The sequence below is a fragment of the Opisthocomus hoazin genome, chromosome Z, assembly GCF_030867145.1.
Source record: "Opisthocomus hoazin isolate bOpiHoa1 chromosome Z, bOpiHoa1.hap1, whole genome shotgun sequence".
Taxonomy (NCBI): domain Eukaryota; kingdom Metazoa; phylum Chordata; class Aves; order Opisthocomiformes; family Opisthocomidae; genus Opisthocomus; species Opisthocomus hoazin.
The window spans coordinates 38,877,921-38,891,339 of record NC_134454.1 but is presented as its reverse complement, the minus strand read 5'-3'; the positions used below and the strand labels follow the sequence as shown (position 1 = coordinate 38,891,339).

At 40.7% G+C, this 13,419-nt stretch overlaps 1 protein-coding gene across 2 annotated transcripts in view; it reads left to right on the top strand.

Moving 5' to 3' along the window:
• DGKQ (diacylglycerol kinase theta) overlaps positions 1–13,419 on the top strand; it is a 98,772-nt gene that overhangs the window by 62,398 nt on the left and 22,955 nt on the right. For both annotated transcript variants that reach the window (XM_075447246.1, XM_075447245.1), the window contains exons 9-15: positions 971–1,194; positions 2,033–2,123; positions 5,858–5,912; positions 7,067–7,128; positions 7,386–7,536; positions 8,390–8,428; positions 10,106–10,221. In XM_075447246.1, coding sequence (XP_075303361.1) covers positions 971–1,194; positions 2,033–2,123; positions 5,858–5,912; positions 7,067–7,128; positions 7,386–7,536; positions 8,390–8,428; positions 10,106–10,221 — 738 coding nt within the window. The remainder of the gene's footprint in view (positions 1–970; positions 1,195–2,032; positions 2,124–5,857; positions 5,913–7,066; positions 7,129–7,385; positions 7,537–8,389; positions 8,429–10,105; positions 10,222–13,419) is intronic.

Genomic DNA, 13,419 nt, shown 5'->3' with positions numbered 1-13,419 from the left:
CTTAATTTACTGGGCTGGGCAGAGACCCACATACTGTACAGAAATGAAGCCCAGAGAAGGTATGGGGTGACGCATAGTAGAATTAAGCATGGTGAGGACTCAAAGTCATAAAAGACTTGACACAGGAGTCTGGAGAATTTATTACATCAGAATTTTGAGAATTTAAACCTACAGCTCATTAAGATTTTTGTCTTGGTACTGCGCTCAAAATCAACAGCAGTTTTGAAAATTGTTTGTAGTGTTCTGCATGTCAAAGATCTTCAAGGAAAATTGTGTACAGTGATGAAAACACTTATTTAGGAGTACTACTTGCCGTTCAAGTACGTTTTGTCAGGCTGCTGCATATAATACCAATGCAGATTATTAGCAGTTCTCATAAGTGACTTACTGGGCTGTATTTACTGCAGCGTCTGTGTTAGCAGAGGTGCTGCAGGCATGGGCCAGTAGCGTATGTAAAATTCCTGTGACTGCTTGCATCTTCCGAGGACAGCCCTTGCCTTTCCTCTTCACAGGTATGTGGGTTCAGGGCAGCCTTGTGGCCGAGAAGCTCACTAATTTTCAGCATCCTCTTAGTGCAAGAAGATTGAAAATGCAGAGTGGGCCACAATGAAGTGGAATTTACCATTTTCCTTGTGGAGTAAATTTTGCGTACAGTGAGCGTAGCTTTATTGGTGCTAAATTTTTACATTTGATCTATGGAGTTAAAATCACTATCACGTGACAAAAATACTGTGGGCTGTCTTGAAATCCATTGATATCTCAAGTTTTCTTTTTGTATCTTCCACTAAAATTTGTTTTCAGAGCTTCACTCTTGTTTTGGTTTTTGCTGTTGCTATTTACCTACTGTTCTGCACTTACAACATGCATGAAAAATTGGTTCCATAAAGAAGGTATTTGTAAATGTCTATGGCTATACAGGCATTAATGGTGTCTTTTCAAGAAAGTGTTAATTTATCTTGCTGTGTTGTAGGAGGCTGCTTTGAGAGCGTACTACATAAATGATGACCAGCAGGAATATGAGCTTCAGACCTTTACACAGCAGGCACTGTTGTCCGATGATGTTATCAACAGGAACGATGCTGCAGAGGACAGCAACTTGGGCGCGGTATTCCGAGAATCTGTTCCTGAAGCTTGGATCATCAGAGCCAGACCAAAGGACAAGGAAGTGATCAGAATTTATCCTGCCTGGCTGAAGTGAGTGTTTTCCTCCTTTATCACACGGCTATCCTGCTTGGCTACATTTGTCCTCTGTAGTCTAGCCCTGTGTGTTCCAGCTATGGAAGTCGCACAAGTATAACAGAGAACGTAGTTTCTTCTTTTGTATTTCCACATTCTTCTGGGTTTTTTTTCTGAATTAGTAACATTTATATTATCCATTTCCATGTCTGGAAATATGCTCGTGGGTTTCTTTACATATGGAACATGCTGTGCAACTTGTGCAGTTCTATTATCGTGCGTTTGGCCAAGAAGATGCAACTTTACATTAATGACATCTATAAACAAATGACTACGTACATGTGTCACTTGAAAGCTTGATGGGCTTTTTTAAGGAATATTAAGTAGGAAGAATTCAGTGTAGCTTCTGATGTGAGAATAGGAGGAAAAAATAAAGAAAAAAAAATTTGTTCTGTTTACCACTGAGACAATATACATTTTAGGCATATATAGCAGTGGAAACAAGACTGACTGGTGACCTGCTCATTTCTTAAGAGCGATGGGATAAAATTTAAACATTTATTCATTTTACTAATGCAACTACACGGCCAGATGTCCTGGAAGACTTGCAGGTAATTCTGCGTATAGGAAGAAACTAACTTGCAGTGCTACAATTGTAATGACCAGTTCCTTGAGAGGAAAGTCTTTGCTTGTCTGTGGGGCTAACACTGCATCTGCCATGAGCCTCAGTGAACAACTTCTTCAACTATCACAAATTTCTGCCTACCCCTGTAGAAAATATGCCACTTAGGTAATAAAGATACACACAGGATATGTCAAATGATTGTCCTAAAATAAGTATTTCGTTTCTCTTTAGAGTGGGAATGGCATATGTTTCTCTACGCGTAAATAAGGATAGCACTGCGCAGACTGTGATCAAAGAAGTGCTTCCGTTACTTGGAAGGCAGGTAAACAAAAGATGATAAGCATGTCTGTATACCACCTGAGTGACCCTGAAATGGAGTGTGTATGTTTTTCTCGTTAGAAAAATTCTTAATTGGTCCATTGGCAGTTAATGTGAATGTTGTTAATGTTTGGTAGATGATCTCTTGTGACCGGTGCGATGCTCAAAACTTTCTGCAGTTTTGGTGGTAGACCTGGTCGCTCTTTACTGGAAGTCACCATCAGTCTTACTGGGTCAAGCAGATTTACTTGTATGAACACAATGATTCTTGGTATACACTATGTTATTTTCTGGTTGTTTATGTCTTGAGATATGTAAGATACACTGGTATGTAACTACACTGCTAATCTTACTTTGTTGGGAAACTGGCAATCACTGTTGGAATGATCATGTTTGTCTCCTACTTCTTTGTGCTGCTCTGCGAAGGAAATCATAGAATCATTGACTGTCTCAAGTTGGAATGGTCCCATAAGGGTCACTGAGTCCAACTCCGTGTTCCTCACAGGACTGCCTAAAACTAAACCATATGACTAAGAGCTAAACATCCATACACTCCTTGGACTCCGACAGGATTGGTGCCATAACCACTTTCCTGGGGAGCCTGTTCCATGACTGACCACCCTTTCAGTGAAGAACCTTTTCCTAATGTCCAGTCTGAACTTTCTGTGACGCAGCTTCATTCCATCCCCTCGTGTCTTATTGCTGGTCACCAGAGAGAGGAGATCCGCTCCTCCTCCACTGCTCCACTTGAGGAAGAGTAGACCACAATGAGGGCACCCTTCAGCCTTCTCTTCTCCAAGCTGAACAAGTCAAGTGATCTAAGCTGCTCCTCGTAAGTCTTGCCCTTGAGGCCCTTGACCATCTTGGTCAGCCTCTGGACACACTCTGATAGTTTCGAGTCCTTCTTACATTGAGGCATCGAAAACTGCACACAGCACTAGAGATGGGGCCACACCAGTGCCGTGTAGAGTGGGACAATCACTTCCCTCAACTGGCTAGCTATGCTGTACTTGGTGCACACCAGGACATGGCTGGCTCTTTTGGCTGCCAGGGCACACTATTCAACTTGCCATCAACCCAACTCCCCAGATCTCTTTCCGCGGGGCTGCTTTCCAGCCTCTTGTGCTCCAATTTGTACATATAACCAAAGGGAGTCCACAGCTCTTCCTAGTTTAGTATAGTCAGCAAACTTGCTTAATGTGCATTCGATTCCTGTGTCCAGATCATTTACAAAAACATTACTGATCACTGACACTAAAATTGAGCCCTGAGGAACCCCACTGGTGACTGGCAGTCAGCCTTATATAACCCCATTTAGCATAACCCTTTGAGCCCAACCTCTCAGGCAGCTGCTCACTCAGCGTGTTATGGACTTGTCTAGCCATGTGCTGGGCAGGTTATCCAGAAGGACACTGTGAGAGACAGTATCTAAAGCTTTGCTAAAATCCAAACTCACCACATACATTGGCATCCCTCGTCCAGCTAGATGGGTGACCTTGTCATAAAAGGAAATTAAGTTGTTTAAGCAGGACTTTCCCCATGTGAACCCCATGCTGCCAATGGCCAATGACTGTGTTGTCTCTCAAGTGTTTTTCAGTAATTCCCAGAATAACCTTCACCATAATTTCACCAGGCACTGAAGTGAGACTGACAGGCCTGTAATTACCAGGGCCTTCCTTCTTACCCTTCTTGAAAAGTGGGACACCAGTTGCCTGGGACCTCTGCGGACTCCCAAGACCATTGAAAAATAATGGAGAGAGGCCCTGCAGTGACAGTGGCCAGGTCTTTCAGTAGCCTGCAATGAATCCCATCAGGCCCCATAGATTTATGCGCATCCAGCTGGAGCAGCAGACCTCGAACAAGTTCAGGGTTGGCTGGCAGTTTATCGCTCCCCCAGTCACGGTCTTCCAACACAGAGTTCTAGGGGTCCCAGGGCCCATCATCGGTGTTGAAGACAAAGGCGAAGAAGGCATTAAACGTCTCTGCTTCGTCTACACCCCTATTTGTGAAGTGACCAACTTCATCAATTAAGGGACCAGTGTTATCTCTGATCGTTCTTTTGGTGTTAATATTTTTTTAATAAGCCCTTTTTGTTGTCCTTCACAGTGCTGTAATCGAGCTTTGGCCACATGAATTTTCTCCCTACAGTGGCGAACAGCATTTCTGTAGTCCTCAAGGGCTACAAGGAAGGACTCAATGCTGCATGACCCATGTTCTTTACTATCTGCATTCCTTCTACTCATTGGAAATTGTTAGATACGTCTTGTAATCGTGTAGACGCGCATGTTTTCCTTGGAAGATGATCTTTTATCACTCTGCCTGTCTTTCTTACAGTTGGTGCCAAGATAGCATGACTGTTAGGAAACATGTTAGTAGAATTTGCAAGTGTGCCAAGGCGCTGGCAGTGTCAGTCCGACACACAGGTGTGGATGCATGAAGCTATAGCATGAGCATTTCATTCAGCAGCTGGGGCTTGTGAGCACAACAGCAGATCAGCACGCTTCTGCTGCCCCAGGGAACAGCCATGCTCACAGAGGGCGACCACCGCCTTTTACAGTTGTTTACAGGCTACATAGGAACATGCATGTGGCTAGTGATGGTGGTAGGTGATAATTGTCGGTGTCTGTCCAGGTGTATGCAGCTACGCAGTGCATGCGGCTCATGTTGTGCCGTTGGATGGTTCTAGTATTTGATTTCAGTCCTTTTCCTCATGTGCTGTGGACCCTGTAACAAAACTTGAAAAACCTTGTCTGAAGTCTTGTCTCATCTAAAAAAAGCAACTGTCAAAGGGGATAGGCGAGTACCCTGTTTGGGAAAGATCTTCACATCTCTGTGTTTAGGAAGCTAGTTTTATGTTGTCAGAGACTTAATTCCTTGGCCTAATTGCAATTTTTTTTATATTGATAGTTTTTTAAAGGGTTTTCTCCTTTTTCAGTGTGTAGGTGCACATACAAGATATCTCTTTTTAGTACCCAGAACTGCCTGTGCTGACAATCCTCTCCAAGTAGCCCTCATCAAATTTCAGGCAAAGCAAATGTAGGCATTTGAGGCTTTTAAAACCCCTGTTCATAACATGTGAAACAACATAATTTGTCCTCTGAGTCTCAAGGCCAAAAATTAAGAGACTTCCTCAATCCTGAGTGTCACATGTTTCCAGGGTTGCAATAGTCCTAGTAAATGGTTCAACTCTTGGCTGTGCCAGCTGTTCTTGTCCAGCTGTGAGGGACTCGGGTGGTCCCTGGCAGTGTAGTTTGGAGAAGGGACTGTGGCACATGTGAAGAGGGTTTCGTTCCATCAATGCTGGTGGAGTGCCCCTGGAGATGGGGTCTGGTTGACCTGCTGGTTCCTGGGCCATCTTCTCAAAGAGCAGATTCATTCCCAGTCCTGCACACTTTCTCTGGAAGGACGCTCTGGAAATATCCTAGCTGAGCTGCTGGTCACTGAAGGCGAACAGAGTTAACCATGCTTTACAGGTGCCCCTTCACCATGGGGCTGTGAGGAGGCCGATGTAGTTAGGGGCACAGGAGCCTGATGCCATGTGTGGGAGGCGGAGTGTGTAAAATGAAGATTATTCCTGGCTCAAGAGGAGTGGGTTAGGGGAAGAACATCGTGGTTGGTTTTCAAATGTTTAATTTTCCATGCTCTGTGTGTGCTGTCTCTAACATAACTTTAATGTAAACATCTGGCAAAATTATGTTTCATTCAAAAACTACATTTACATGTTGCATCTTTTGGCAGACGGAGAGCCTCCAGAATTTCAAATTGGTGGAAGTGCTCATGGGCAGTAAGCAAGGTAAGTGAAGGAGCATTGGCCAAAGGCACATCTGTAACTGATCTTCTAGCCTCTTTTTTTTTTCACTTTTAACACAGTCACAGTTAATTTTTTACAGTGAATGTCTTCACAAATGAAACTTCACTATCATGTTGAAATACTTAATCAGAAGTGATGTTGTTTCTTTTTGGTCTGTGTGTCCTGTGGGAACACGGTTCCCTTCTCCCTCTTTCATCATCACAAAAAGGTTTAACAGTGGTTTCTGGTGGGTGTTGGCACTTTGGCAGAGAGCCCTGTTTTGGGATCTGCCTTTAACTGACATAATTGACTTAACCGCAGTTATTTAGTAAAGATTAATTTTAAAGTTCGGTTGGATCCCTTCCTTCTGTCCTCTTTCCTCTGACACTGCCCCCAGAGCAAATTCAAGTCCTGAGATAGTCCGAGGAGTATGTGTGTGCGTTATGACACGCAGTCCTAGCACTGCTCAGGAGGTTGGTGATCCTGCAGGAGCTGAGCTAGTGTTCTCCAAGTTCACCTCCCTTTGTGCTTCATTATTTATGAGGCTGCATGGAGAGATAAATAAAGCCACTGAAGTAGTCAGGTGATGCCCTGGCCACACCTGAGTAAATATCTTTGTAGTTCAAATACTGGCCTTATATTTGACTTGCTTTGTGAGCATTATCAGTAAGTTGATTTATTAGGTTATTGTAGCCTTGTGACTGTCTTACCTTCGTTGATTTCTGGTGCTGGTCTAAAGCATCATTTACAACCTCGCTTCAGCTGGAAGTTGTTACAGTTGTTTTAATATTTTAATAAAATATGGAAGTTGGTTATTACTGTAGTTGTCAGGGAATGTAGTTTTAAAGGCTTCTGTCAAACAGTTAGCTTATTATCAAAGTACCACTTGTCTTTTTAGTGGCTTTAAGCTGTTTCTGCCTTTTTTTAAAGGAGGGTAGTGTTTAAGAACTGTGAACAAAATCAGACTGCTCAAAGCACCTATGTGGTTTTTCTGTTGAATAATGAGTAGTTCAGGTCTGCGTGGTCCTTTATGTTAATGTTAGTTGCACATAGAGTTGTGAATTTTCCCTAAAACGTTTTGTGTTGTTTTTGTTTAATTAAGCCAAATAATTACTTACAGTGCTTTAAAACATGTTTAATGTTCTTGCTGTCTCTAGTTCAGCGCATGGTCTTGGACAATCAGGAACTGATTCTTAACAGACTGAAGGACATAAGAAAGGTAAATCTGAAAAAGAAGCATGATCGTTTTTTATAGCAAGTAGGGAGTCCCCTTTCTTACAGAAAAATTAAGTAATCAGTTACACCTCCAGCTGGCTCATCTGTAGAGACACTAAGTGCTTGAATTGAAGTTTGTTTCTGTTCGTGATGTTCTCTAGGCATAGAGGACTTGATTGCTAAGTTCAGAACTATTTGGGATTTTGTTTCACGTGTCTTTTTGCCAAATGTCTCGTCATGTATTTTTCTCTATTTTGGTAGACTTCAATACGTCAGATGAATCAAACAAGATTTTACATTGTAGAAAACAGTAAATCTATTGTAAGAGTAAATTTATTTGTCGGTGGCCTCCCACCTCAGCTTTCCCCTGAAGAATACACAAACATTCTCAAGGATGAATTAGCTGTCAAAAGTAAGTGAACAGGTGCATTCTCAAATATATTCGCTTGTGCAGATTAAAAAGTAGTAGTATCTATTGCTCGTTTTATTTTTTTTTCTTAATGTTTTCTGCCCTTATGTGAAAAATCAGTCTGCCTTGTGTTTTCACAGGGGGCTTTTTTAATGGTTGCATAAGAGATGGAACAGCTGATTATTCACAGAATTATTATTTCATTACATAAGTTATATGTGACCACAACATTTTTTTTTTGTTTTAGTGAAAAAGCATCACTTTTTAGAAGTGAGCTCTACGTACCTTACACCATTGAAATTATGGCAGTGCAGTTTAATTCACTGTGCATGAGTATTCCTCCCCTTGTATTAACCGCTGACATTTTTTGTATGGGCTGTCCTCCATGTTGTTCATGAGCTCTGTGCCTGGTCACAGAGAATTATGAGCAGTGTGTGCACACACACATATGGACAAGCACTCAGTGAAAAGAATTTATTTTTCTTTTTCAAGGAAGTGTAATCGATTTTTCATAATACTCTTTCAACCAACGTGTTCTATAAACAGCATCAGGAATGTGTCATGCTTTTTGATTCAGGAAACGAAGCATTTTTCCCAGTCATTTATGTAACTTCAAGAGGAATTAAACTTTATATGCCAGAAGGAATTCATAGTCACCTTTTATGAAAATCAGTTTAGCTTTTCTAACTTGCAAAGTAAACTTAAGAGAGGGAAAGTGTTAGCTGAAGATTCTCCCTATATTTGTATAACTTTTAATATTTATTTATATTGTGTTTATGTAACTTTAAAAAATATTTTAAATATTTACTCTAAATGTACCCAAGGTTTTATGTGTTTATATTTTTACCCTTTGCAGCGAATGTAGTATCTGTGAGTCATGTTTATCAAGCACAAGGTAAGCATTAACATTTTTAGTCTTGCAAACAATGTCTATTTTCAAAACTACAGCCTGACACTAGAGGGTCTAAGCTCAGAATGTGTTAGTTTTACTGCATAAGCAAAAATCCCTTCAGATAAAATGTAACACGTTGTATATGTGAAGAACAGTGGATTAGTGTTACCTTATTAAAAAAAGTGAAAAGGTTGGCTTTGTGCCTCATGTGCCAGAAAGTGGTAATATTTCGTCATAAAAATGAGTTTTGAAGTTGCACTTCAGCTGAATAGTCTAACACTACTGAACTGTTAAGAACCCTTGAAGTTGTCTCTCTTTGACTTCTAAAATACTAAAATTTGATATTGCATTTGGACTTGATGGGATTGTTTCACAGTCACTGTTTCCTAGCACAGAGTGAAGTGGGGATTTAGTGGCTGGAAGTCTGAGTAAGATCAGTATGCTCATCTCTGCATTCATCCTTTGAGCTGTTGCTTTGCTTTTGCTGTATGAATTTTGTTTCAGCAAGGTCAGAGAAGCTGTGAGGCTACTGAGGGACGGAGGAGCAGTGGCTCTACGCAGCTTTGGTGCAGTGGTCAGGTGGAAGTTTGTGTTTGATGAAGCTTATAAATGTGGAGTTTATCTTTTGTATGTTTAGATGTTCATATCCAAGATGTTTTGCGTCCTTTGGCAGGCTTAACTTTCACATGACTGCTAAATGAAATCTTTCTGTAGTGTGGGTTTGAAGACTGATGTGTGCTTCCTTTGTGTATTTGCTGTATACACATGGCTGGCTAATACTGACTTTTCATCAGGAAAACGTTAAATCTTTCAGAAGTGCCGCCTCTTTGTCATATTTGTCAGTGGACGATAGTTGCTCTTGTGATACTCTTCTTATGTCACAGCTTCATTTAACCAAGTTTACCTGCGTGTGTTTTTAGATGTTTCTGCTTGTATGCGATTTTATTTTTCTTTGTGTTTTTTCACTTCATGAGTATTTTTATGTTTCCGCTAAGTTTCTGACTCTCCCTTTTGGTCGCAGCCAGGTTGTGTGACCAGCTTCCATCTCATATGCTGTCTGCTATACCCTTTGATCTTGTCCTGCCCCGTTTTCCTCCTCACGAAGTACCTTACTTTAAACTAACCTGTCAGTATTTTATTTGCTTTTATTTTTCCCTTTTGTCTTCCTTTCTTCCTCAACTTCCCCATACAGGACCTAAGCAGATAGAAAGATCTTAAATTGATTCTCAGACCAAATCTTTTCTTGTAATAAGTCTTACTGAGCTATTGTCAATGAATGGAACTACTGGATTTTTAATAATGAGATACAAAATGAAGCCTAATACCTTTATGACTTTTACATGATGAGAACAGCGTGTTAGTCATGATAAAGAGTATGGAGATAGGCCATACTTCTGAAGCCCAGAGGAAGTCTTTAAATGTGCATCAGTTCTGTGCTGCAGTTCTTATCCTCAATCTGCTTTGCTTTAGCAAAAATCTGCGTTGTGTTTGGGGGTATGAAGGAAGGCTTAAAATGCACAACAGCCCAATTCACTGATAACCAACAACACAAGCATTGCAGAGTAACTTTTACTGAATAATGTCCTGAGAAAACTGAGTAAACTTTTGCTGTGATATGATGATACTGATTTCCTAATAATAATATAAAATGTAAAAAACAGTGCTGATGCCTCTTTACAGGTGCTATTGTACTCGAAATTTCATGCTTTTCTGAAGCTGAAAGAATATATATGCTAGTTAAAGATACAACTGTCAATGACAAGCCTCTGAATGCCGTGGTGATTCCTGAAGTTATGGTAAGAGATGGGTTTGAATTTAAAATATGTCTTTAAATGAAAAACAATGACCTTAAAACTTTTTCTGCTGGAAGTAAATGAAAATACGTTTTATGCAAAGGAGCCCTGTGGTGAGTTTCTGTAAGTAGTGTGATGAAAATAAATACTTGAGGGCCCGTAGTTCATGTATGTGATACACTTCTGTGAGTTGTCACTTGTCCTGTGGCTGTTTAGTTGTCAGGAATAACTGTACAACTATATAACTACAGAGCTATACAATTATAAAGCGGAGCAAAATAAATGTGGTTTTTTTCCTCTTTATTTTTTTCAATGATCAAGAAGTTAGGCGGGGTTTTAGTTTTAGCTGGCCTGTCTTAAAATGGTTACGTCAGCTTTTGTTTAGGGGACTGTGTGTTTCCTCACTAACCATGAGGTAAAGTACTACTGCTGATCTTCACATTTACGGTATCTTCATTTCCCCTATTCTGTAGCAGAGATTGAATTTGTTTAAATTATTTTGAATTGTTTAAATGCTGCATTGTGGATTTCAGAGGAAAACAGCCTTCTGGACAACTTGGTGCAAGGGTCCTTTCACAAATTCAGTCTTGATTCTGATTTATTAATTACTATGGCTACAAATAACTTTCCTATGAATCAGTTGGTTTAATAATAGGTTTTACGTTAACAAAGCAGATTCAAAGTGAAAAGAGGGAAATGGTTCACTGAGCAAAGTGATTTTTAATGAGGATGATGTAGGTTCTGTCCAAAAGAGACTGTAGCCATAGTTACTTTCTGCTGAGCTTTTGTGTATCTTACAGTTACTGTCTTTCTGGAGTTGCATTATGGCAAGTGAAGTGAGAAGGGTCTTGGTTCGACTTCCTAGAACTTCACAGAAGGTTGAAGACTTGAAAAAAGACATGATTAGTGGGAACTATGAAACAACTTTAGATGGGAGGGTCTCAAGTTCGGTAGTCATAGTTGCATACTTCTGTGGCTGCTTTTAGCGTTTAAAGAGTCCTATGTTTGTCAAGGTTTTCTGAACTACTTTGTTATATGAGCAGATACTAGTGGCAGTGCTTAGGTGAAACTGGCAAGATTAAAAACTAACCCTCCAAAAAAAGTGAGTGCATAGGCATTATGTTTTGGGAGACTCTTAGAAATCAAAGTCTCCCCTCATCCAAACTAGGTGTCAGAGTTTCTGTTATCAGAAACAGAAGCCAGCAAGAAGATGGGACTGCTTTTGGAAGCTGGTTTTCAGTGGTTTTCAGGAAAATGCATTGTGAGCCTAGATTTGGTGCACGGTATGTGAAGTAGAATGTACTCCGCTGTTGATCATGTGTGTCTGGTTTTCTGACAGTAGACAAGTTTGAAGTGAACTTCTGGATGCCAGGAGAATACGGATAATGCTGTCTGTTATCTGATGCAAGATATTTTTTAGAAAATCCAGTTCAAGAGCCTGCTAGGGATGAATTTCTAATGTGTTAAAAGGAGAGGGGGGGCTGTACATGTGCACACACATTTTTTTGTTTCAGCGTGGTTGTTTATATCTGCTCATCTCACTGAAATGAGCTGAGAGTTAATTTAAATAATATTTCAAGTGTTGCTCATATGTGCTTTGGCCACCCAGCTTATGCCATTCACTAATTACCCAGAGTAAGCTGAGTGATTATTGACCTTACATTGGGTGGCAGTTGGACTAGATGACCTTTTGAGGTACTTTCCAACCTAGATTATCCTTTTATCTTGTGATACTGTTATCCTTTGTTTATACTTTATATATGTGACTATTTAAATACAGCTCCAGGAAATACTTATACAGGAACTGAGCACAATATTAAATTTATACTGTATTTGACATTCCTCTCGTTGATGAAATACAACAAAATTGGGAATGAAGGTCTAATATGTAGTCTCAGAAGAGGAATGGGTGATAAAACAAAGGCCACAGTGCTTTGGTTAATGAGTGATTTTTCCAGTTTGCAACTTACATAAAAATCCAAACAAAACAACCCTTTTTAAAATCCATTAAAATCACAGAAGTAAATTGGTGGTTAGCATCTCATCTGTGTTTTGCTAGTCCTGCATTTTCCCAAGGTCAAATTCGCGTACTCTGTGTTTGATGCAACTTCTAAGGAGGGGGCCCAGTTCTACTCTGGCATGGTCAGGTCTGCCAGAAGCAATTCATCCTCGTGCTATCATTACTGAAAAGTCTGAACGCAGAATCAGTTTCCACTAACTGCTTATTAGAAAGTCAAGCAGTTAGCGTGATCAGATGTGTTGATCTGTTCTGCTGTTTCATGATCTCAGACCTTTAAGAATTTAATCAGGCACTTTTTCATTTCACAATATTCAAATAAATTAAAATGCTTTCTTTGCTAGAGTGTGAAAAGAATACAGTCTCTTACAAAGCTGCTCTGCTGCTGTGTGTGAGGACCTGCAGGGGCAGTTGGTATGATGCTTTGGTAGCGTGTCAGAGTGACAGACATTGCAGGGCTGAGTCTTTCGATTGAAAGCTAGTTTACCAAAACTCCTTTTTCTGTACTGGCAAACAAGGAAGTGAACAGAGAGTTGTATGAGGCCAATATCAGCATAAAGGTGACAAGTTTTTGTGGCTTTGGCACTAATGCCACTTGCAAATGGAGTGCCCTCTGACCTACTGTATTTAGGTTCCTTAAGAGTAGTAGAAAAAGATATGAGAGTTTCCCAAATGGGTGAAACGTTCTGTTTCATTCATTCCACTAATTCCTCACACAGATGTGTCCAACTTAAAAGCGGGAGTTTAATGACCCTCTTATAGCCAAAACACCGTGAGGAGTTGCTTTCCACCCTTCTTCCACTGCTGCCCTTCCCCAGAAAGTAAAGAAAAGGCTCTAGCTCCTGCTGTGTTGACCCAGCTGCTACTCCAGTTGCATTGACACACCTTGCACATCATTCCTCATCAGGTGCAATCATTCCTTTCTGGCCAGCGTGGAGGAGGTTTGTGCTTGGGTCGTTCTGAGTCCTTGCACACGGGAGATGCTGCAGACAGCCTGCTTGCAAATGTTGAATTTTACTTCTTGCTTAGAGATTTCCGCGGTTACCGGAGACAGCCCACCACCCTGGAAGATGCACTGTGGTTGTCGTGCTGGCAGGCCTGTGGCACAGAACGCCTTGTTCTGCATCGTCGTGAGATGTGATTACACAATGCACTCAACAGATAGGGGATTAGCGTGGATAATA